This window comes from Eriocheir sinensis, chromosome 56 (genome assembly GCF_024679095.1).
Source record: "Eriocheir sinensis breed Jianghai 21 chromosome 56, ASM2467909v1, whole genome shotgun sequence".
In the NCBI taxonomy this organism is placed as follows: domain Eukaryota; kingdom Metazoa; phylum Arthropoda; class Malacostraca; order Decapoda; family Varunidae; genus Eriocheir; species Eriocheir sinensis.
This window is the reverse complement of record NC_066564.1, coordinates 4,394,883-4,420,374: the sequence shown is the minus strand read 5'-3', so window position 1 is coordinate 4,420,374 and position 25,492 is coordinate 4,394,883. Positions and strand designations below refer to the sequence as shown.

The following is a 25,492-nucleotide window of genomic DNA, read 5'->3' as shown; positions in this document are numbered from 1 at the left end:
AAAAAGAGATTATAAGCATGGTTCCTTTTTTCATTTTCTTTTTCTATTCATTATTATTACCGTTGTTATAGAAAAAAAGACATTATAAGCATGGTCCCTTTTTTATTTTTTTTCTATTCATTATAATTACCGTTGTTATATAAAAAAAGAGATTATAAGCATGGTCCCTTTTTTAATTTTCTTTTTCTGTTCATTCTTATTACCGTTGTTATATAAAAAAGAGATTATAAGCATGGTCCCTTTTTTAATTTTCTTTTTCTATTCATTCTTATTACCGTTGTTATATAAAAAAAAGACATTATAAGCATGGTCCCTTTTTTAATTTTCTTTTTCTATTCATTCTTGTTACCGTTGTTATATAAAAAAAGAGATTATAAGCATGGTCCCTTTTTTAATTTTCTTTTTCTGTTCATTCTTATTACCGTTGTTATATAAAAAAGAGATTATAAGCATGGTCCCTTTTTTTAATTTTATTTTCTATTCATTCTTATTACCGTTGTTATATAAAAAAAAGACATTATAAGCATGGTCCCTTTTTTAATTTTCTTTTTCTATTCATTCTTGTTACCGTTGTTATATAAAAAAAGAGATTATAAGCATGGTCCCTTTTTTAATTTTCTTTTTCTATTCATTATAATTACCGTTGTTATATAAAAAAAAAGATTATAAGCATGGTCCCTTTTTTCATTTTCTTTTTCTATTCATTATAATTACCGTTGTTATATAAAAAAAGACATTATACGCACGATCCCTTTTGTCTATACATTTTTTCTTCACTATTATTATTATCATTATGGAAAAAGGACATTATACGCGTGGTCCCTTTTTTTAATTTTCTTTTTTACTCCATTATCAGCGCTGTTATTGTTGTTATTATTAAAAGAAAAAGGGAGAGAGGGTTTCGTAATTATTAGTTGGGAGGATGATCGTGTTAAGCCTGGTAGAAGATTTTAATTGTTGGCTTCTATTGTATTTTTTGCTGTTGTTTATGAACGTTTATTAGTGTGTGTGTGTGTGTGTGTGTGTGTGTGTGTGTGTGTGTGTGTTGGGGTAATGGTAGTAGTTAGTTAGTTTGTTGGTTGTTGTTGTTGTTGTTGTTGTGGATTAACGAATGGCGCTCATTACGCAAACTCTGTAACCATTGCCTTGTAGCCACACGATCTATATTTCCGCTGCACCTACTACTACTACTACTACTACTACCACCACCCACGTTACCACTATTACACCGACCACATCTAATACAAAACAACAACCATTACTACTACTACTAAAATTACTACAACAACAGCAACCACTATTACCAGACCACTTCACCAATACTACTACAACTATATCTACTTTAATTCCAGCACCACCAACACCACCAACCAACCCAACCCAACCAAGCAACCAGCCATCAAGACGATTCATACCAAGGCGGCGATACCCTGCAAATGTATGTATATAGTTTTTTCAATGCATACGTAAGGTTAGGGAGAGGGAGAGAGAGGGAGAGGGAGAGAGGAGGAGAGGAGGGAGAGGAGATCAGGAGTAGCCATAAACTGCTGTAGGAGGCGGCCGGGCTCTCCTCAGAAGGATGGGCAGCCGCTGAATCCTCGGGCTTAGGAATTGGAGCTTAGGCTTTTGAGTTGGGTTCAGGAGGAGGAGGAGGAGGAGGAGGGGGGAAGGGGAAGGTGGAGGGGGGTGTTTGGTCCGAGTGGAAGCCTTCGTGAATAAGTCAGTAGCCGCGAGAGTTTGTGTGAGAGAGAGAGAGAGAGAGAGAGAGAACAACCCCCCCCCTACTGCTCCCCCCTCCCCCTCTCTTTGGGCTTGACTATCATCAGGTGTGCACGGTCAAGGCAGGTGAGTTTGATATTATTATTATTATTATTATTATTATTATTATTATTATTATTATTGTATTTGTATGTTTTATTCCTGTATTGCGAGATGAATTTTGTTTTATTTTCATCCACTTATCTATCTATCTATCTACCTATCTACCTGTATAAGTGAATAGGTTAATTAATCTATTTTATATATGTGTATTTTCGCGGTACTCTGCACATGTTATTATTTTCTTCTATACGTTCACTCTTATCTATCTCCTTTAGTGCGTTATATCCTTTGCGTGGGACGTATTAAGGAAGAGCGTCCGTGTAATTTGTGTTCGCATTCGTAAAAGGCGAGTATTCAATTAAGATTATGAGAGCGTATATGATTGTGCTTCTTGGGGGTGATCAAAGTTAACGTGTTCTGTGGGCTGAAGGAGTAGGAGGAGGAGGAAGATGAGGAGGAAAAGGAAGAAGGGAAAGGAAGGGAAGCATCGGGAGAACGGAGAGGAAGAGGAGGAGGAGAAGAATGAGAAGGGAAGGAAGAATAAACCAGAGAAAAGGAGGGGGAAGAAGAGGAGGAGGAAAAAGGAGAGGAAAATCAACAGGAGAATGAGGGTAGAAGGGGAAAGAGGAAAAGTCGATAAGGAAGAGGAAAAGAAAGAGAGAAGAAACGGGAAAATAAAATGGCGGCTTAGGGGAATGAATTAATCTTTTTAGTCCCCCTTATCATTTATTTCCATGTTTCCCATGTTCTTTTCTTTTCTTTTATTCATGTCTCCCCTTTATCTTCTCTTCGTCACTCCGTTTTCTTTAAGCCTTCGTTTTTTTCCTCTCCTTTCCTTTCCTTCCCCATTTTCCTTTTCCTCTTTTCTTTCATAATTATCATAACATCTCAGTATTTTCCTTCCCCATTCTCTTTTTTTCTTCCTTTTCAACTGCATCCTTTGTCCTCCCTTCGTTATTTCCTTTCCTCTTTCCTTCTTTAAAGTCTCGATATTTTTCTTTCCCATCTTCTTTTCTTATAAATTTACTGCCTTCATCTTCCCTTGCTTCATTTCCTTCTTCAGTATTTTCTTTTCTCATTTTCTTTATTTTTCTTTATTTAATTGTCCCTATCATCTTCTCCGTCATTCCATTTTCTTTTTTCTTTTTTTTTTTTACTTTAAGCCTACGTTCTTTCCTTATTCATTTTCCTCATTTTTCCTTATTCAACTGCTTGCTCCATTTATCTTATTTATTTTCCTTTCCCTCTTCCCCTTTTTTATCTTATCTATCTGTTCCCTTCATCTTCTTTTCGTTATTCCATTTTCTTTTTTTTTGTTATTTTACACCTCCATTATTTCCCATTCTCTTTTCGCTCTTATTCAACTGTTTTCTTTACCTTCTTCCTCTTCCTCTTTTTATCTTATCTTTCCCCTTCATCTTCTCTTCGTCATTCCATTTTCTTTCTTGATTTTAAGCCTTCGTTATTTCCCTTTCCCATCGTCTGTATTTTTTTTCTTTTTCAAATGCTTATTCTCCTGTTTCTTGTCTTTCTCTTCCTCTTCCTTCTCCCCTCTTCTTCCTGTTCTTATTCCTCTTTCCCCTTCTACCCTCTTTATCCTGCTGATTTTTCTCTCCTTCTTCTTCTTCATCCTCTTCTTCTTCTTCTTCTTCTTCATCCTTTTCTTCTTCTTCATCCTTTTCTTCTTCTTCATCTTCTTCTTCTTCATCCTCTTCTTCTTCTTCATCCTCTTCTTCTTCTTCATCCTCTTCTTCTTCTTCATCCTCTTCTTCTTCTTCATCTTCTTCTTCTTCTTCATCCTCTTCTTCTTCTTCATCCTCTTCTTCTTCTTCATCCTCTTCTTCTTCTTCATCTTCTTCTTCTTCATCTTCTTCTTCTTCCTCCTCCTTTTCTCTGGTTTATTCCTCCTTTCCTTCTCATCCTTCTCCTCCTCCTCCTCCTTCTCTTCCCCATTCTCCTGATGTTTTTCTTCACATTTCCCTTCTTCCTTTTTCTCCTCATCTTCCTCCTGCTTCTCTTCTCCTTTCTATTTCTCCTCTTCCTTTCCCTCTTCCGTTTCCTCCTCCTCATCTTCTTGTTCCTTCTCCTCCGGCCCCTTTTGTTCCGATTCTTTCTTCCTCTCCTTCCTTTTCCTATTCTTCCTGTTCCTCCTCCTCTTCTTCCCCTCCCTCCTCCTTTTCCTACCCCAACTCCCTTTTGTTCCCTTTTCCCTCTCCCTCTTGTTCCTCCATTTGCTTCAGCTCCTTGCACCCCCCCTCCCCCCCTTCCCCTGCTGCTTTCCTTCCTCTCCCTCCCTCTTCCTTTGCCTCCTCCTCTACCTCCTCCTCTTCCTGCCCCCCCCGCCCCCCTCGCTGAAGCAATCACTCAAAAATTCAATAAGGCGACAAGGGGACGTCTTTGGGAGGGTCGTAATAGATTTTGGGGGTGATAGGTGAAGGGTGAAGAGATGGCGCCTTGATGGTGTGTGCGTGTGTGTGTGTGTGTGTGTGTGTTGGGGTGGCGTGTAACTGACGGTATCTTATCTTCGTGTACTACCGCTGTGAATTTTTTTTTGGATGAATCAAGGGAGTGGGAATGCTGTAGTGTGTGTGTGTGTGTGTGTGTGTGTGTGTGTGTGTGTGTGTGTGTGTACAGTACTGACGGTGTTTACATTTTTATTTGTGATTTTATTTACGTTTCTTTATTTGGTGGCTTCATTTTTGTTTAAGTAATCCCTATTTTCTCTATCATCGACTGCCTTTAAATCCTTCGTGTCAGTGTCTCGTAAAAGATAAAGGTATGGTATTTTTTTTGATGTATTAAACTATAAGACACTTACCTTTTATTTTATTTTGCTCTATCTCTTTATATTCACTCACATTCACTCACACTCACTCAGATTCCTTCATCCACTTACTCACTTATTCATTCCTTCACTCACTCATTCACACCCACACACACACTCACTCACTCACCTTATCACTCACTCAATCACTCACACTCCTTCACTTCCTCCTTCCCTCCTCACTCACTCTCTCCCTCACTCACTCACTCCCACTACACCAACAAAACAGACGACCAGCAGACCCAACCCAACTCTCTTGTCTCGTTCGTTATCGTGACTTTATTGCTTTTCTTGGCTTCCTATGTTTGTTGATGTGGAGGCGAGATGCGCAGACAACACATGGAATTCAAAACCAGCGATAGAGGAAACGTGTGTGCCTGTCTGTCTGTCTGTATGGTTGGCTAAGGACTGGCGTGTGTCTCCCTTAGTTTGTGTTTCCTTTTAATTTCCTCGTCTTCTGAAAACTGAACTCCATTGTCTTCTTAATATTGCCTGTGAATTCGAGACGTGGCTTGGGATGGAGGAGGAGGTGAAGGAGGAGATGGATAATGAGGAGGTGAAGGAGATGAAGATTGAGATGAGTGATGAAATAATGAGGAAGAAAAAAGATGAGTAGGATGAAGAATGAGATGAATAATAAAATGAATGATGGGATGAGATATTGTGTTGGGATGGAGGGGGAGGTGAAGGAGATGCATAATGAGCTGAGTGATGAGATAATGAGAGGATGAATGAGGAGATGAAGGAGGTGAAGGAGGAGATGAATAATGAGCTGAGTGATGAGATAATGAGAGGATGAATGAGGAGATGAAGGAGGTGAAGGAGGAGATGCATAATGAGATGTGTGATGAGATAATGAGGAAAAAAATGAATAATGATATGAATGAGGAGATGAAGGATAAGATGAAGAATGAGATGAATAATAAAATGAATGATGGAATGAAATATTGTGTTAGTTTGGTATTGTTAGAGAAATACGATGATTGTGTTAATGATATCCTTAGTTTTGCAATATCTTGAAGCCATAATTAGATAGATACACAGACAGACAGACGGATAGATAAATAGATAGATAGACATAGATAAATAGACAGCTAGACAGATAGATAGGTAGATTATAGAAGGCTTAAGGCTTAAACATAGATTCCTTAAACTCAGACGGAGATAAAACTGGATATATAATAGTCTGCCATTAAAACTTAGGAGTGAACGACTTTTAGGATAAACTGCATGCTGAGAGAGAGAGAGAGAGAGATTACCTGGTCGTGGGTGTCTACAGGTGATTGGGAGAAGGTGATTAGCGTGGGAACTCTTGCCATACCTGGGTAATGGGCCGAGTCTAATGGGGGAGGAGGAGGAGGAGGAGGAGGAGGAGGAGAAGAAGAAGAAGAAGAAGAAGGAGGAGTTGATAATGAAGAAGAAGAAGGATGTGTTGGTTCGAAGAGAGATGATGATGGTGATGGTGATGATGATGATGATGGTGATGGTGATGATGGTGGTGATGGTGGTGATGGTGGTGATGGTGATGATGATGGTGATGATGATGATTATGATGGTGATGGTGGTGATGGTGATGGTGATGGTGATGATGGTGATGAGGTCATGAAGTAACAGTCCCCGAAGAGAAAATAACCACACCACCACCACCACAACAACAACAACAACATGATATATTTATTTTTTGGTACACAGTGGCGTGGGCAGTAATGTTATATATATTCTCTCTCTCTCTCTCTCTCTCTCTCTCTCAAGTAACGCGTTTTAAACAGGATGCAAACACACTACTAATAAATGCAATGGGACTAGAGACGTTTATTAATCCCTAAAGTGTTTGATTAAAAAGAAAGTTAATATAATGAGTTTGCCTAATGATCTTTTTTATTGTTTGAGTTTTGTAATATTTTTTTCTATTTTATACTTTTTTGGTTAGGTTTAGGATGGAGTGGGGGAGTGTGTGTGTGTGTGTGTGTGTGTGTGTGTGTGTGTGTGTGTGTGTGTGTGTGTGTGTGTGTGTGTGTGTGTGCGTCCATCCATCCGTCACTCTTTTATCCGTCTGTCATTCTGTCCTTTATCCTCTGTATTTCCATCAATCTCCCTCTGTCTGTCTGTCTGTCAACAAATCACTTCATCTTTTAATCTTTTTACGTATTTGTCCATATCTATCTATCTATCTATCTATCACTTTACACATCCACCTATATGTATCTATTATGTATTTATGTGTGTGTGTATGTATGTATGTATGTATGTATGTGTGTATGTATCCGGCAACCTGCGTCACACTCCGCCGAAATGTGAATAATTAACCTTTATCAAATTTAGAGGTAATTTTAAATGTGACAGTCCCTTTCTCTCTCTCTCTCTCTCTCTCTCTCTCTCTCTCTCTCTCTCTCTCTCTCTCTCTCTCTCTCTCTCTCTCTCTCTCTCTCTCTCTCTCTCCCTACCTACCTTTCTCACCCAATTTACCTATCCCTTCCATCTCTCCCTTCCTCTCCCTTCCTCCCTCTCTCTCACACCCTCCCCCAATCTCCCTTTCCCCTCACTTCGTCAATCCCTCTCCCTGTCTCCATTTAATCCTTCAATATTTCCCTCTTCCACCCTTCTTTTTTTTGTTCTTATTCAACTATTCCCTTTATTTTCCCTTTGTGATTCCTTTTCCTCTTCTCTACTTTCCCCTATTCCTTTCTTTCTCCCCTCCATCCTTCCCTCCTTTTTCTCTCCTTCCCTCCTTCACTTCTTTCTCTCTCCCTCTTTTCCACTCCTTTCTCCCTCCCTCTCTTCCACTCATTTCTCCCTCCCTCCCTTCCATTCCTTTCTCTCCCTCCCTTCCATTCCCTTCTCTTTTCCTCCCTTCCATTCCTTGCTTTCCCTCTGTTCCACTTCTTTCTCTCCCTTCCACTCCTTTCTCTCACCCTCCCTCCCTCCCTCCTTTCCTTCTCCCTCCCTCACTCCTCTCTCTCTCCCTCCCTTTCACTCCCCCCCCCCCCCACCCCCGCGTCAGCCAGGCCGGAACAAGGCAGCACAGCACGTGGGAGCCTGTCAGCTGTTCATAATGTCAGCTTACCATCTCGGATATAGCGGACTTTCTGGAGCTTTAACCGTCTGAGCCAAATGAGTCCGCGGGCGGCTCCGAAACGTCCGTAATAAGCCGAATTTCGCTGTATTGAAGTCCGTAATGGCGCTGTTTTTTTTGTTTTTGTTTTCGGTCTCTCTCTCTCTCTCTCTCTCTCTCTCTCTCTCTCTCTCTCTCTCTCTCTCTCTCCTTATTTTCTTCCGTATAGTTTCCTTATTTTTCCTTTTCCTCATTTTCTGACATATTTTTCTTGTTTTCCTTACTTTTCCTTTTCCGTATTTTCTTGCATATATTTTCCTTATTTTCCTTTTTCTTGTTTTCTCCCATATATTTTCTTATTATCCTTATTTTTCCTTTTCCTTGTTTTCTTTAATATTTTTTTATTTTTCTTATTTTCCCTTTTCCTTGTTTTCTTCCATATATTTTCCTTATTTTCCCTTTTCCTTGTTTTCTTCCATATATTTTCCTTGTTTTCCTTATTTTTTCTCCGTTTTTTCTTCCATATATTTTCCTTATTTTCCTTAATTTTTCTTTTCCTTTTCTTTCATATATATTTTCATTATTTTCCCTGTTTTTCCTTTTCCTTATTTTCATTCATATATATTTTCCTTATTCTCCTTATTTTTCCTTTTCCTTATTTTCTTTCATATATATTTTCCTTATTTTCCTTATTCTTATTTTCTTCCATATACTTTCCTTCGTTTAAATATGTCTTTGTATCTTTTTTTTTTTACTTTTTTCCTTTTAGTATTTTTTCCAGTTTTTCATTTTTTCATTTTTTTTCTTACGAGCGTCTGCCCTTTTTTCCTTTTCCCTTTTTTCTCATGTTTTTTCTTTTTTCTTAGTCTACCGTTTTTTTCCTTTTTCCTTTTTTGTTTTTTACTTTTTTTCTTAGTCTCGTTTGTTCCTTTTCTCTCATGTATCGTCAATTTTTTCTTATATTCGTCTTATTTTCTCTTTTTTTGGCTCAGTTTTTCCGATTATCTTTTTCCTTTTATCTTTTTTTTTTCTTACTAATTTACGAATTCACGTTTTCCTCCTTTTTGATGTCGGTCATTTTTTGTTTTGTTTTTTCTCCAATATTCGTCCTCAGTTTTAATTTTTCCCTTCCCTTCCTTTCCCTTCCCTTCCCTTTCCGTCCCGTCCCTTTCCTTCCTTTCCCTTCCCATCCCTTCCCTTCCCTTCCCTTCCCTTTCCTTCCTTCCCACTCCCATACCTTCCTTTCTACCCCTCCCATACCTTCCTTTCTACCCCTCCCCTTCCCTTCCTTCCCTTCCCCATTCTCTTCCCCCTCTCCCTCCCCCCCTCACTTTCCCCGGCCTTACTGTATATAAAATTTCACAAGCGTCTGTGTTTTTTTCTTTATTTTTCCCATTTTTTTCTAGCGTATAAGCTGCGTGGGAGCCTCGAGAGAGAGAGAGAGAGAGAGAGAGAGAGAGAGAGAGAGAGAGAGAGAAGTGCTGGTATTTTTGTGTATATATTCTCTTTCGTGGAATTGTTATTTTTTTTTAATCTGACTCGCTTGTGAAATAATCTGAAGTGAGTAGATTTTTTTGGTATGTAGCTTTGTTGCATTAGAATTTTTTTTTGTATTTTGTCCTACCGTTTACCGTCATTTTTGTGCGGTTTCCAATCTCCTCCCTGTCTTTTACCTGTCTCTTTTCCCTTACTTTCCCCCTTCCCTTCCTTCCCCTTCTCCTAAATTCCTTCCCCTTCTGTCTCTCTTCGGCATATGACCCCAGATGTTGCGCCGACTAAACGAAACTTTCCTGCTTTCCCTTCCTTCCTTCCCTTCCCTTTCCCTTCCTCTTCATACTTTCCTTCCTTTCTCATTCCCTTCCCTTCCTTCTTCCTTCCCTTCCCCTCTCACCTTCTCTTCCTCATTCTCATCCCTTCCCCTCCCTCTTCTCCTTCCTTCCTCTCCCCTCCCATCCCTTTCTTCCCCCCTCACTTTCCCTTCCTCAGTCTCTTCCCTCCCTTCCTTCTCCCCTTCCCCTTCACTACTCCTTTCCTCTACTCTTCCTTCCCCATTCACCTTTCCTACCTTCATCTCTTCCCTCCCTTCTCCCTCCGCACTCACCTTCCCTTCCTATCTCTTCCATCCCACTTCCCCCTCCTATCCCCTTCTCCTCCCATCCTTACATCCCTCCCCCCCCTCATCCTTTAATCATCCCACACGCACACCCACACACCTGCAGGGCTCATGAAACAGGTGTGGCCTAACAACACGTGCGTAGGATGTGCGTAAAAATCATCTCTTTGAAGTGGAAATGAATGAAAGGATGCTATTCGTTAAACTCAGCTTCACGGCAATTTAGGGCACCAGGGTCATGTAAGGGGCATTTAGAAGCGGCTGGCTGTTTGCTCTTTTCTATTGTGGTACGTGATAGGGGATAGGGAGGCCTTGTGATATGATCTTTCGTGATAGATTGAGTAAGAACGAGGGATGAACTAAGAGAATGGAGGAAAGAGGACCTATAATATAGTTTCGTGATAGGGGATAGGGAGGGCTTGTGATATGATCTTTCGTGATAGATTGAGTAAGAACGAGGGATGAACCAAGAGAATGGAGGAAAGAGAGCCTATAATATGCTTTCTGATAGGTTTTTCGATAGGTTCTTTTGTTATAGGTTGAGCCAGAACGAACGATAAAGGGGAGAAGGAAGGGAGGGAAGAGACTGAGGAAGGGAAGGTGAGGGCGGAAGGAAGGGATGGGAGGAGAAGGGAAGGTGAGAGGGGAAGGAAGGGAAGGGAAGGAAAGTATGAAAAGTGAAAAGTGGAGCTATATGAATGCTACTTTTTGTATTCGGAAATCGTCGCTTTGTAGTGGAAATGAATGACACGCCGCTCGTCAAACTCAGATTCAAGGTAATTTGGGGCATCAGGGACATGTGTGGAGTGTTTGGGAGGCCATGAAAATCCCAGCAATCTCTATCAGGGCTCTTTCAAACAAGCGAACTGAGGCGAGGCTTAAAGAAACACATGATTGGTGAACTTAGTAAGGCAAGGACACATAGAGGTACACGGAATATAAGGAAATACAGACGATAGATACATGAACGGTGAACTTAGTATTGCAAAAGACTTAAATATACAGTCATAGAAGTATTTGATCCTAGATACGCATAATGTGGATATTTCGGCGTCATTTTAACGGTGCCGAGTGGTGAGTTTGGGGACGAAAAGTGTGACGAATCTTTTTGGTGAGTATGAGGGAAAAAAAAAAAGTTATGGGCCAGTATGAAAACTCTGCGGCGGAAGGGACATTTTTTTTTCTTTTCCGTTTTTTTTTTTCGGGAAGAGAATGAAAAAGTGATTGTGGTCCAGAATTGATAAAAAATGGTTTGGAATTGTCGAAAAATGATGTGGGGAGAAATTTCAAACTATCAAAGCGAGTATTTTTCCATAGCGCGTATAAATAAAAAGGGAAAAAGAGGGGGAAAAAATATAACATAACACCCAAGAAAAAAAAGATAGAGGAAATGTAGAATAAAGGAAAAAGATAAAAAGAAAAAAAATCCTGCAAAGAAAAAATATAACATCACCCCCCATGAAAAAAGATAGAGGAAATGTAGAATAAGGTAAAAAGATAGAGAAAAAATCCTGCAAAAAAATATTACATCTCACCCCATGAAAAAAGATAGAGGAAATGTAGAATAAGATAAAAAGATAGAGAAAAAATCCTGCAAAAAAATATTACATCTCACCCCATGAAAAAAGATAGAGGAAATGTAGAATAAGATAAAAAGATAGAGAAAAAAATCCTGCAAAAAAATATTACATCACACCCCATAAAAAAAAGATAGAGGAAATGGAGAATAAGATAAAAAGATAGAGAAAAAAAATCCTGCAAAAAAAAAAAAAACCTAACATCACACCCCATGAAAAAAGATAGAGAAAATGTAGAATAAGGTAAAAAGATAGAGAAAAAAATCCTGCAAAAAATATCACATCTCACCCCATGAAATCCTGCAAAAAATATCACATCTCACCCCATGAAAAAAGATAGAGGAAATGGAGAAAGTTAAAAGCAAAATAAATAAGTAAATGAATAAATAAATAAATAAAAATAGAAGAGAAATCCTGCAGAAAAAAAACAAGAAAAATAAAATGTGAAAGAACAGGAACATTCATTACTAACTTATAACCGAAAATCAACAACAACAACAACAACAACAACAACGAAAGGAGAAAAAAAAAAAAACACATGAAGCAGACGCGAAATGAAGACTCGTGCAAAAAAAAAAAAAGAGAAAAGAGAAAGAGAAAGACAAAATATAAAATGATAAAAAGAGGGAGAGGGAGGAAATGCGAAATAGAAAATGATGAAAAAGAAAGACAAGGTAAGAAATAAATAATAAAAAAGGATATAAAAGAAAATACAGTAAAAGAAAAAAAAAACGTAAAAAAAAATTGTACTGATAAAAAAAATAGCGCGAGACATTAGTGAAAATAATCATAAAGAAAGATGTTAAGTGATTTAAAGTAATATATAAAAAAGGAAAGCAAAAATATCATCATCATCATCATCATCATTCTTTAACTGGAGATGAAGAGTGGAGATGATGATGATGGTGGTGGTGGTGATGGTGATGGTAATGATGGTGAGGGTGGAGAAGAGTGATTGTGGTAGTGAGGGTGGTGATTGTGGTGGTGGTGATGGTGGTGGTGGTATTAAGCTTTCTCTATCGTGGTTGTTTACGTATGAAGGGATGAAATAGATAAGATAGATAGATAGATAGATAGATAGAGTTTTCCCCCTCCCCTTCCCCCCCTCCCCTCCTCCCCCCTCGGGTCATTATAATGCTCAGCTATAATCCGGAGCAGCTTAATTATTATTTTTTGATTAAGTGGCAAGAAAAAAAACCAATAGAAAATAATAGCAAAAATAAAGAGATAAAATAAATATAAGGAAGGGAAGAGGAAGGAAGGAGGGGATGGAAAGGGAGAAGGAAGGAGAGGAAGGAAGGGGAGGGAGAAGGAAGGAAAGGTGAAGGGGGAAGGAGGATTAGGAGAGAGAAGGGAGAGGTGAGGGAGAAGGAAATACATAAATAAAATAAATAAAATAGAGATAGATAAATTAATATAAAAAAAAAATAATCGATAAAATAACAGATGAAGTGCGATTTTTTTCCATGTGTATTGTATGATTGTAGTAAAAAAAAAAAAGAATAAAAAATGGTATAATCTGAGTGAGGTTTTAGTGCGATATTTAAACTATTCATAATCTATCATTTGTTTTTGTGGGTGTTAGCAAAAAAAAAAAGATAAAAAATGGTATAATCTGAGTGAGGTTTTAGTGTGATAAACTATTCTATCTATTTTTTGTATTTTTTGTGGGTGTTAGCAAAAAAAAAAAGATAAAAAATGGTATAATCTGAGTGAGGTTTTAGTGTGATAATTAAACTATTCTATCTATTTTTTATTTTTTGTGGGTGTTAGCAAAAAAAAAAAAAAAGGATAAAAAATGGTATAATCTGAATGAGGTTTTAGTGTGATATTTAAACTATTCATTATCTATCATTTTTTTCTTGTGTGTTTTAGCAAAAAATAAAAGGAATAAAAAATGGTATAATCTGAGTGAAGTTTTATTGTGATATTTAAACTTTATTACTATTTTCTTTTTTTTGTGTTCATTGATGGTCTTTGCTGTTTTTTTTATTGCATTTTATCGTTATTGACATGGAGATTTTGTTGCATTGTTTTTTTTTATATTTATTTTTTTATATATTTTCCGCCTACCTTCATTTTTGTCCCTTCTCCCCTTCCTTCTCCCTTTCTTTCCTGTTCCCTCCCCTTCCTTCTTCCCCTTACTTCCCCCCCTTCCTTTCTTCCTTCCTTCACCCTCAGCTTCCCTTTCTTCCCCCTCCCTTTCCTTTCTTCTCCCTCCCCTTATTTTCTTCCCCCGTCCTTCCTTCCCCCTCCCATTCCTTCCTTCCCCCTCCCTTTCTTTCCTGTCCCCCTCCTCTTCCTTTCCCTTCTTCCTCTCTCCTTCCCCCTTCCTTCCTTTCCTTCTCCCTTTCCTTTCCTTCTCCCTCCCCTTCCCTTCTCCCTCCCCTTCCTCTCCTTCCCCTTCCCTTCCTTCCCTCCTTCCTTCCCTTTCCTTCCTTCCCCCCTCACCTCACCTTCCCTTCCTTCTCCCCTCCACCTTCCCATCTCCCCGTTTCTCTTCCTCCCCTCCTTCTTTCCTCCTTCCTTCCCCCTCACCTTCCCTTCTCGTTTCTCTTCCCCCCTCCCTCCTTCCTTTCCCCCTTCCTCTTCCTTCCCCCTCCCATTCCTTTCCCTTCTTCCCCTTCCCTTCCCCTTCCTTTCATGTTTTCCTCCCCATCCCTTACCTACCTTCCTTCTCTTTCCTTCCTCCCCTCCACTTCCTTCCCCTTCCCTTCCTCCCTTTCCTCTCCCTTTCCTCCCCCCCTCTCCCTCCCTGGCTAACGTTACTCGCCATTATATTACTGATTATTTCGATGCTACGTTGATTGCTTTAGGTATTACATTTATTTTTTATTTTTTCACGTATTAACAGACTGATATTACTTATTATTATTTTGGGTTATGGGTAATCTATTCTAATTCATCTAATTTACATAATCTATTAATTCACTGATATTACTTTCTCATTTTGTGTTCCGCCACTGATTGTATTACGCCGTTTACAGTGATTGCTTTCATTACGTTCTTTCGGTAATCGTTCATCTATCATTTACTACCGGATATTACTTACTGATTAAATATTGCGTCGCTGATTATCTAACGCTATTACACTGATTGCTTTTACTACATTATTTTCGGGTAACCAACTGATATTACACATCATATTAGCTTTTTTATTATGTTATACCGATTACTAGATTTCTGAAAATATATGACTACTTTACTAACAATACTAGAGGCCCTTTTCACACGTGGACACTTAGCAGCTAAATAATGGAGGTGAATGGAAGCTTTCACACTCAGACACGAACACAAAAACCAGCACTGCAGACGGGCCTAACCTGTCTGGATTTTTGAAGAACTTAATACAGGTTAATAAACAGCAGGATAATATATCTTTCTTTTTCTGTTATATTGTTAGTGGAGTTTAGTGTTGTATTTGTACTGGAGTTTCGTGTTCTGTTTTTCCTGGAGTTTCATGTTGCATTGAGTCAGGCATTTCAAGACTTTCTATCGCCACGTAAATATCGAACATTGGACATTTTTTTCTTTTTCTTTTGTATTTTATCTGATGGAGCGGTTTCATGGGATACTCTTTTCACTCTTTTCAATACACTTAACTTACCTGTTGACTCACCTTGACAAAAAATAAATAAACCTTGAACTATAGATTAACCTTAAAGAAAAAAAAAAGCATGTGAATATCGAATTAGTCTTTTATTATTATTATTATTATTATTATTATTATTATTATTATTATTATTATTATTATTATTATTATTATTATTATTATTATTATTATTATTATTACTATTACTACTTTTTAATGGGATAGTTTCAAGTTACTGCTTCCTTTATTTCAACACTTCACTTTTTTTAACACATATCGACTTACCTTGATTAAAAAAACGAAACCATCAGGTAAATATCGAACAACAATAGACTTTTCTTTTCTTTATCACTATTTTTCTTTTTTACTTCATCTATTGGGAAGGTTTGATGGGAAATTCGGCCGCGTCAAAAATTTCCACGGAGCAACGAGGCAACTTTGGCCGTTTATACCGAGGGATTATTTTTGCATCACAGGGGGAGAGGGGGAAGGGATGGAGGGGGAGTGAGGTGGAGGAGGGGGAGAAGAAGGGGAGGGGAGGATTGCAGCTCGGTCAGGGAAAGGGGAGGTGGAGAATAAGGGAGAGAGTGGGGAAGAGAAGAGGAGAAAGAAGGATAAAGTGGGTGAAATTGGGGGTGGAGGAGGGGGAGAAGAAGGGGAGGGGAGGATTGCAGCTAGGTCAGGGAAAGGGGAGGAGGAGAAGGGAGAGAGTGGGGAAGAGAAGAGAAGAGGAGAAGGAAGGAGAAAGTGGGTGAAATTGGGGTGGGGAAGGAAGGGAAAAGAGTTGGGAAGAGGGGAAGAGGGGTGGGATGGGGAAAAATCGGTTAAATATACGTTTTTTTGGGTTAATGGAAAGGGATAGGAAGGGACGGAGTGGGGAAGAGGGGAACAGAGTAGGGAAGAGAGGAAGGGAGGAGGGGAAAGATAGGGAAAAAAATAGGTGATATATACGTTTGTTTGGGTTTATGGTGGGGGGGAAAGGAAGGGACGGAGTGGGGAAGAGGGGAATAGAGATAGGAAAAGTGGGGAAGAAAAGAAGGGAGGATTGGAAGGATGGGGAAAATTAGGTGAAAGACGCGTTTGTTTTGAGTTTATGGGGTGGGGGAAGGAAGGGAAGGAGTGGGGAAAAGGGGAATAGAGATAGGATGGGGGAAAAGAGTGGGGAAGAGAAGAGGGGGGTAGGGGGAGGATTGGGTAAATTAGGGGATATACACGTTTGTTTGGGGTTTATGGGGTGGGGGAAGGAAGGGAAGGAGTGGGGAAGAGGGGAATAGAGATAGGATGGGGGAAAAGAGTGGGGAAGAGGGGAAGGGAGGAGGGGAAGGATGGGGAAAAATAGGTGATATACACGTTTGTTTGGGGTTTATGGAGTGGGGAAGGAAGGGAAGGAGTGGGGAAGAGGGGAAGAGAGATATGATTGGGGAAAAGAGTGGGGAAGAGAAGTGAAGAGGAGAGGGAAGGAGAGACCAATAATAGGAAAGAAAGCAGGGGAAGCAGAAGGAAGGAAGAGGGGAAGAGAGATGATTGGGAAAAGAGGGGAAGAGAAGAAAGGAGAGGATCAGGAAAAGAGCAGAGGGAAGCCAGAGAAAGCAGGGAAAGAGGAGGAAGAGAGCAGGGGCAGCGGTAGTAGGCGGCCTCGGCGGTGGTGGTAGTCTGGAAACGGCTTTTGTCGAAACTCCTTCAAACTCGCTCCAAGACTTGTCCAGGACTTGAAGCTTAGGAGGCGCTGGTGGTGGCGGGCGAGGAGGAGGAGGAGGAGGAAGAGGAGGAAAGATGATAGGAATAGAGGAGGAGGAGGAGGATGGTGATGACAATATTGATGAGTGATAACGAATAAACAAATCCTATTATGTCATTCCGTACTGCTATTGCCATTACTGTTACTATCGAGGGAGGTACAATTGGTCGAAAGGTGTTATTTTTCTTTCTTCCATGGTGGTGGTGGTGATGGTGGTGGTGAGGGCCGCGGATGACTGATCAAGCTTTCCACGCGTCTGACAAGGGAGGGATGAGCTCCTTCTAGATTATTTAACGCCACACATATATTTCTCTCTCTCTCTCTCTCTCTCTCTCTCTCTCTCTCTCTCTCTCTCATTTATCTTTTTCCTCTTTATCATCTTTATTTTAGTTCACCCTTCCATATATCACATTCACAGTCGCACAAATTTATCTCTTTTTATTTCTTTATTCTTCTTTCGTTGTTTTAGTTAATCATATTGTTTTCCTTTCTTTTTATTTATTGCTTGTTTGCTTGTCTGTGTGTGTGTGTGTGTGTGTGTGTGTGTGTGTGTGTGTGTGTGTGTGTGTGTGTTTTTTAGTTTCTCATTTTCTGTTTTCTTTCTTTCATTTTCCCTCATTTTCCTTCATATCTTCCCGTTTTCTGATACGTTATTAAGAATTAGCCGACTCATATCTGTTTATTTTTCCTTTATTTTTCATTATTCTCATTTTTCCTTGTTTTATTTCTTATTTTTGTTATCGCTTAAGTATTCTTTTCTTTCCTTTATTTTCTTATTCTTGTTTATCATTGTTCTCGTCCACCCTTCGATATATCAGACTTATTACGATCCTGGCTTTCTATTTCCTATTTATTAACTCCTCTCGTCATTTTATTGCTGTTGTTGTTGTTGTTGTTGTTGTTGTTGTTGTTGTTGTATTCTCTCCCCCAATCCTCTTTTCTCTCCTCCAAATACTCTTCTTTTTTTATTTTTAATCCCTCTCACACACAACCCTTTATACTTCAATTTCCTGTGCGCTTCCTGCCTTCCATCTATCCCTTTTAGTTGTTCTCTCTCTCTCTCTCTCTCTCTCTCTCTCTCTCTCTCTCTCTCTCTCTCTCTCTCTCTCTCTCTCTCTCTCTCTCTCTCTCTCTCTTTTTATTCTTTCCTCTCCTCTCTCTCTCTCTCTCTCTCTCTCTCTCTCTCTCTCTCTCTCTCTCTCTCTCTTTTCTATTTTTTTTTTCTTTTTTCTTTGGTGCGGGAAAAAACAGGTTGAAGGTCTCGCTTAGTGGTTGGTTATTCTCGTCTTTTTTCTCTCTCTCATTTTGTCTCTCCCTGTCTGTCTGTCTGTCTTTTTCCGTCTGATTCCTTTATTTTGCCTTTCCCTGTTTATGTCTGTGTTTGTCTGTTTGTCTGTTTTTTTCCTTTATTTCATTTTCTCAACTTTCTCTCATTATCTAATTTTTCCTTTCATTTATTCACGTTTTCTTTCTTATTTTCTTTTTGCTTTTGTCTAGTATTCTCCTTTTCCTTTTTCTTTACTCTTTTCTCTTTCCCTCTCTCTCCTTCTCCCTTCCTTCCTCTCCCTTCATTCCTACCTCCTTGTCCCTCCATCCCTCCCTCCCTCCCTTCCTTCTTCTCCCTCCATTCCTACCTCCTTGTCCCTCCCTCCCTCCCCTTCCCTCCTCCCCTCCCTCTGTTCCTTCCTCCATCTCCCTCCCTCCACTCATTTCATCGATACTCCTTTGACGTGTAGTTTCTTTGGTCTTGCAGCCTGCCGTGACCTCCTCCTCCTCTTCCTCCTCCTCCTCCAGCTTCCTTTGACTTCGATGTATTGTAGCCGGGAGCCTCAAGGTCTTCTGTTCGCGGCCTCCTTGCATTCCGGCGTCCCTCAGGGTGATGGCGCCGACTTCTTGTTCCTCAGCAGTTTTCCCTTCTCGGAGGCTTAGTACTTGTTGTCGCGCCGCCGTGTTCGTTGTGTCGTTGTGGACTTTTGATGTAGCGGGAGACGAGGTGGATGGGGGAAGGAGGATGGATAGAGGTTGGTGTTTTTGTTTGCGTTTCTTTGTGTTCCTTGCCTTGTTTGGGTTTCCGTGGAGGTTGTGGTTGTGGTCTCAGAGTGTGGGTTATGCATGTCTGAGGTTACAGGACGAGGTGGAAGGGAGACGGAGGGTAGGAATTGCAGTTCTTTTTCGTCTTTTTCTTTCTTGTTGATTGGACGAAAGGAGAGAAGAAGGAAGGAGGAAAAAAAGGAGGGAAGGAAGGAAGGAAAAAGCCCGCGATGAAACACAGAATTCTAGACCACAAAAGGAGAGAAGGAAGGAAGGAGGAAAGAAGGAGGGAAGGAAGGAAGGAAAAAGCCGGCGATGAAACACAGAATTCTAGACCACAAAAGGAGAGAAGGAAGGAAGGAGGAAAGGAGGAGGGAAGGAAGGAAGGAAAATGTCCGGGATGAAACACAGAATTCTAACAACCACAAAAGGCTGAGAATGAGGAGGAGGAGGAGGAGGAGGAGGAGGAGAAAGTGACTGTGTGTGGGTTGAAGTTGTGGGTTTTATGATGTATGGATTAGGTAGAAGATGAAGTTGTGGTTTATATTTGTGGGTTGTAGTGGAGGGGGTCGAGACTACTGGGGGTGGATGGGTTGATAGTCTTTTTTTCTGGGTGGATTTGGGTTGAGATTGACGTATTTCTTGGCGTGGATCAAGATTAAAGTGAGTGGTTCTTTTTTTTATTTTTTATTTTACGCGATCGCTTTTTTTTTTAGTTTTCGTTTTTTCCGTTATTTTCGTTTTTATTATTGGCTTCATTTTAGGGTGAGGTTGCGGTTTTCTGGTGAGGGGTGAGGTTGCGGTTTTCTGGTGTGGATTAAGGTAGCGGTTTTCTGGTGAGGGGTGAGGTTGCGGTTTTCTGGTGTGGATTAAGGTAGCGGTTTTCTGGTGAGGGGTGAGGTTGCGGTATTTAGATGGGGTGTTATGGTTGAGGTTGCGGTATTTTGGTGGGGTGTCATGGTTGAGGTTGCGGCTTTTTGGTGTGGTGTGATGTGGTTGCGGTTTTTTAAGGGGGAACTCTTAGGTTAAATATTGGTATGGGGTCTTGAAGTGGTTAGAGGTGGGAGGAGGAGGAGGAGGAGGAGGAGGAAGAAGAGGAGGAGGAGGAGGAGGACAATGTGTTTCTTTGCTCCTGTGCAGTTTGTCCTCTGGCTCCGTTCCCTACTCTCTCTCTCTCTCTCTCTCTCTCTCTCTCTCTCTCTCTCTCTCTCTCTCTCTCTCTCTCCTTGTGTTACGTCATGTTCTCTTTCTTGTCATTATCGATATTTTCTTCTTTTTTTTCATCTTTTTCCTCTTTCTCCTCCTCCTCCTCTTCCTCTTCCTCCTCCTCTTCCTCCTCCTCCTCCTCCTCAGCCTTTTGTGGTCGTTAGAATTCTGTGTTTAATCTCGAACTTTTTCCTTCCTTCCCTCCTTCCTTCCTTCCTTCCCTCCTTTCTTTCCTCCTTCGCTCCTTCCTTCCTTCCTTCCCTCCTTTCTTTCCTCCTTCCTTCCTTCATTTCCTCCTTCCCTCCATCCTTCCTTCCTTCCCTCCATCCTTCCTTCCTTCCTTCCCTCCCTTCCTTCCTTCCTTCCCTACCTTCCTTCCTTCCTTCCCTCCTTCTTTCCTCCTTCCTTCTTCCCTCTTCTATTCCATTATTCCTCCTCTCCCTTCTCCTTCTCCCTCCCTCCCTCGCTTCCACTTCCATCGGTTAGGTTTTTGGCGTGAGAGAGAGAGAGAGAGAGAGAGAGGTTGTATCAAGACTCTTCTCTTCCTCAGTTACTTCGCGAGCAATTCTTGGCAGCTTGCCCGTCGAACCTCCTCCTCTTCCTCCTCCTCCATCTGGTCCATCTTCCTCTCCATCTTCTCCTTTCTCTTTTTCCTTTTATCCCATCTGTTGGTTCTCCATCTTCTGCATCTTCTTGTCAGGCTCTTTTTTCTTTTTCCCCTTCCTCCTCCTCCTCCTCCTCCTCCTCCTCCTCCTCCTCCTCCTCCAACCCAGCCCGTCCTGCCTCTCCCTTGTTATTTCAGATTTCTGTTTGCCACACACACACACACACACACACACACACACACGAAACATCCACACAACATGTACGAAACCCCTCCCCCCTCCCCTCCTTCCCCGCCATTGTGTACATCACCTTGGGGAAGAGAAGGAGGAGGAGGAGGAGGAGGAGTGGTAGCAGCATGTACAGTCCCCCCCTCCTCCTCCTCCTCCTCTTTACCTCCTCCTCCTCCTCCTCCTCTTCTTCTTCTTCTTTGCGTCTTCTTCCTCTTATGTTACAGTAGTTTTCATTTTTTTTCTTCCTTTTCGACAACGTTTTTTTTGCTTTTTTTTCTTCTTCGATATCGACTTACCTTTATCCTTAATTAACGAGGGGAAGGAGAATGTACAGGTGTGTGATGAGCTCGTTAGGCGCATCGGTTTAATTAGATGTTATGTCGTTTATTGTTTCTCGCGTTTATAGATGAAGAAAGAGAGTGAGAGGGAGAGAGGAGTAAAAGGCTGATTCGCTTTGTAAATACTCGATCCTTTTTCTTTCTTTTATATTCGTTTCATCATTCATATTTTCTCTATTTTGTGTGATTTTCTACGTTTTCGCTCGTGTGTGTGTGTGTGTGTGTGTGTGTAACCATTAGCTGTTCTCCTATATACATCTGTGTGGTCTGAATTTCGACGCAATGGTGTGTGTGTGTGCGTGTGTGTGTATGTGTGTGTGTGTGTGTGTGTGTGCGTGTGTAAAGTACCGTTAGCTTCACCATTTCTGTAGGCAGGATTTCGACGTAACTGTGTATGTATGTCTGTATATGTGTACGTCTATGTATATTTGTGTGTACGTATGCATGTAAGTCTGTATGTATATGTATGTATGTGTGTTGCAGAGAGAGAGAGAGAGAGAGAGAGAGAGAGAGAGAGAAAAGCAGGCGGCGGGCGGCGGGTTCGAGTCTCTGTTCGTGTCGTTGGCGGTTAAGATGAGAATCGACGAATTACGACATAACAACATTTAGCAATAGGAGAGGGAGGGGGGGAGGGGGGGGGGAGGAGGGGAGGGGGGGGGGGGCAGGAAGGGCATTTGGGACGTGCGCAATGTGGCGTGAAGCGAGAGAGAGAGAGAGAGAGAGAGAGAGAGAGAGAGAGAGAGAGAGAGAGAGAGAGAGAGAGAGTTGAGAATTGCAGTTTTAGATTTTCCTTTATCTTCCTGCCAGTCAGTTTCTCTCTCTCTCTCTCTCTCTCTCTCTCTCTCTCTCTCTCTCTTATTCTTCCTTATATATCAATCCTTCCCTTTCCTGTTTTATTGTCCTCATCCTTGTGTGTGTGTGTGTGTGTGTGTGTGTGTGTGTGTGTGTGTGTGTGTGTGTGTGTGTGTGTGTGTGTTATCTTGATGGTGTTTGGATTTGGTCTGTCTCCGTGTCTGTCTGTCTCTTATTTTTATTCCCCCGTTTTTACTACACAAGATAATACACACACACACACACACACACACACGCACACGCACACGCACACCAAAACCCTCGCACGTGTGTCTATCCCATTCTCTTCCTTTACATCCATTCCTCCATTCTCCCTCCCCGACCATTTTATCTCTCCCCTCCCCTGCCCTTCCCCGCCCCGCCCCGCCCCGCCCCGTGCCCCAGCGAAGCGTCAGCAGCCATCAGCACTATCTCTGACACACGGGCGAGAGTATCCGCTCACGCACGGCGACGCGACAAAGGATTTAAAGAGGAAATGTGAACCAGGAGAGCATCGCTTTCTCCTCTGACAGTGATGGGAAGGGAGGGACGCGCCGAGCCTTGGCAGGGTGGCAGGGAGGAAGGGTGTGGAGGAAGGGGGGGTAGGGTACGTTGGGTAAGGGAAAGAAGGAAGGAAAGGGTGACAGGAAGGGAGGGAGAATGTGTGTGTTTTGACAGGATGCACGGCAGGGTGGCAGGGAGGCAGGGTGTGGGGTAAGGGGGGTAGGGTGTGTTGGGTAAGGGAAAGAAGCAAGGAAAGGGTGACAGGGAGGGAGGGAGAATGTAAAAGGGGAGGGGCACACTTGAGTTTTGGCAGGGTGCAGGGCAGGGTGACAGGGAGGGAGGGTGTGGGGTAAATGGGTGGGGTGCATTGGGTAAGGGAGAGGTGCAGGGGGAGGGTGACAGGGAGGGAGGGAGAATATAAAAGTGGAAGGGCAAACTTTAATTTTGGGAGGGTGCAGGGGGAAGGGTGACAGGGAGGGATAAATTGGAGTAAGGTGATAGGGTGCGTAGGGTAAAGGGGGGAACGTATTAAATACTAGCAGGGTGCAAGGGAAGGGTAGTGAAAGGGTGCGTTGCGGAAGGGAGAAACGGAGCTCTAACAGGAAGGGAGAATATAGATTATAGAGTAAAGTAGAAGGGAGTGTTGGGGAAGGGAGAGAGGCACCAAGGACTAGCAGGGAGGAAGGGAGGAGTGGCAGGGAGAGAAGGGGAAGGGAGAATATAAAAGGGAAGGGTGTTTTGGGTAAGGAAGGGATGGACTAAGCTCTGGCAGGGAGGGAGAATGTAGGATGAGAGGGAAGGGGGCATTTGGTAAGGGAGGAACTGGCAGGGTACAGGGGCAGGGTGACAGGGAGGGAGAATGTACAGTAAGGGAGGGAAGGTGCCTTGGGTAGGGTAGAAAAGGGGGTGGAGAAGGAAAGGGAGGAAAGGTAGGCAGGGAGATATAATGATTGTAAAGGGAGAGGATGATTCATTAGGTATAAGGGAGACAGGGAGAGGCGGAAATGGAAGGAAAGGGGGAGAGAGAGAAAGAGGGAGAGGAAGGGAGAGGAGCAGGTCTACAGGGAAAGGGAGGAAAGGGTGAGCAGGAAGATACAATGCTCGTAAAGGGAGAGAATGAGTCATTGGGTATAAGGGAGAGAGGGAGAGGCAGAAATGGAAGAAAAGGGAGAGAGGGAGAAAGAGAGAGAGGGAGAGGAACAGGTCTAAAGGGAAAGGGAGGAAAGGGAGAGCAGGAAGATACAATGCTCGTAAAGGGAGAGGATGAGTCATTGGGTATAAGGGAGACAGGGAGAGGCGGAAATGGAAGGAAAGGGAGAGAGGGAGAAAGAGAGAGAGGGAGAGGAACAGGTCTAAAGGAAAGGGAGGAAAGGCCTGGAGCTCAGAGAGAGAGAGAGAGAGAGAGAGAGAGAGAGAGAGAGAGAGAGAGAGAGAGAGAGAGAGAGAGAGAGAGTTGGGGGGGTAAGGGTAGGACAGGGTGTGGACAGAAGTTACGCAATTCTGTTAAAAAGAAGGTAAATGGAAAAATATTGAGAGGTAGCGAGGGAAGGGAGAGGGGAGGAAATGGAAAAGGTGGAATTTGCCAGGGGGTGGAGGAATGTGTGTGTGTGTGTGCGAGAGAGAGATGGAAGTTGAAATAGTTACGAATTGGGAACGGAGAGGAAAAAAAGTGGACATACAGACAGACAGACAGACAGACAGACAGACAGACAGACAGACAGACAGAGAGAGAGAGAGAGAGAGAGAGAGAGAGAGAGAGAGATGGAAGTTGAAATAGTTACGAATTGGGAACGGAGAGGAAAAAGTGGAGAGATAGAGAGACAGATAGAGACAGAGAGAGAGAGAGAGAGAGAGAGAGAGAGAGAGAGAGAGAGAGAGAGAGAGAGAGAGAGAGAGAGAGAGAGAGAGAAAGGAGGAGGACGAATAAAAGAAAATAACAGGATTGAATATAAGAAAGTAAGTGAATTTTCAGCATAAAGTAAACATTTCACACTTAATCTGGACCACTGCGAGGCGGGCACGGAGGGGAGAGAAGGGGAAAGGAGGAGGAAAGGGAGGTGGAGGAATAGAAAGGGGAGATGGAGGAAAGAAGGGCAAGAGAAGAGGAACGGAAAAGAAGGTAGAAGAGGGAGAGAAGAGGAGGAGGAGGATATGACGAAGAAGGGAAAAGTGGAAAAAGGAGAGAGAGAGAGAGAGAGAGAGAGAGAGAGAGAGAGAGAGAGAGAGAGAGAGAGAGAGAGAGAGGAGAACGGAAAGGGGGTGGAGGCTGAAATAGGGGAGGAAAAGGCAAGGATTATAGGCATAGGGGAAGGAGAGGAAAAGGGACTGGAAAGGGAAACGAGGAGAAAGGGGAGAACGGAAGGGGGAGGCTGAAATAGGGGAGGAAAAGGCAAGGATTATAGGCATAGGAAGAGAGGAAAAGGAACTGGAAAGGGAAAGAAGGGGAAAGGATGGGATGGAAGGGGGAAAGGGCAAAGGGGGATATTGACACAAGGAGAAGGATATAAAAAGAGAGAATAGGCAAGAGGAAGAGGAAGAAGAGAAGAGAAGAGAAGAGAGCCAGGCCCATGTCCATCTCCCCCTGAAAGCCTGTGTCCACGAGCATGACATTCTGGGCAGCCGTCGGCTCAGCGGAACTCCGGCTTAATTGAAAACAGTTATTTTCACGTGGACATTGTTGATACTCGCTGCCCCTCCCCCCTTTTTTATCCAATACTGAAACAATTAGTTGTGTTGTATTAAAGCAGCACTGCCCGCCTGCCTGCCTGTCTGTCTACGGGGGATGGGGGGTAGGGGGTGTTGCAAGTGTGTGTGGGTGTGTGTGTTGCGAGTGTGTGTGTGTGTGTGTGGGTGTGGTGGTTGTATAGTGATGGGATGGTGATTGTAATGGTGGTGGGGGTGTTGAGGTGAGGTGTGTTTTGGTGATTGTGATGGTGATTGTGGTGGTGGTGATGGTGATGGTCGTGGTGGTGTGATATAGGGATTCTACTAAAAAAAAATAGCAGTAGTAGTAGTAGTAGTAGTGGTGG

The 25,492-nt window shown here is 42.1% G+C and overlaps 1 protein-coding gene across 2 annotated transcripts in view; it reads left to right on the top strand.

The window, feature by feature from the left end:
- Positions 1-25,492, top strand: part of LOC126984173 (uncharacterized) — a 76,627-nt gene that overhangs the window by 5,496 nt on the left and 45,639 nt on the right. The window contains exons 2-3 of one of the 2 annotated variants that reach the window (XM_050837593.1): positions 1,353-1,438; positions 18,471-18,675. In XM_050837593.1, coding sequence (XP_050693550.1) covers positions 1,353-1,438; positions 18,471-18,646 — 262 coding nt within the window. In that variant the 3' untranslated portion in view covers positions 18,647-18,675. Of the gene's footprint in view, positions 1-1,352; positions 1,439-18,470; positions 18,676-25,492 lie in introns of those variants that run through there. The other variant, XR_007736455.1, reaches the window with a different exon arrangement.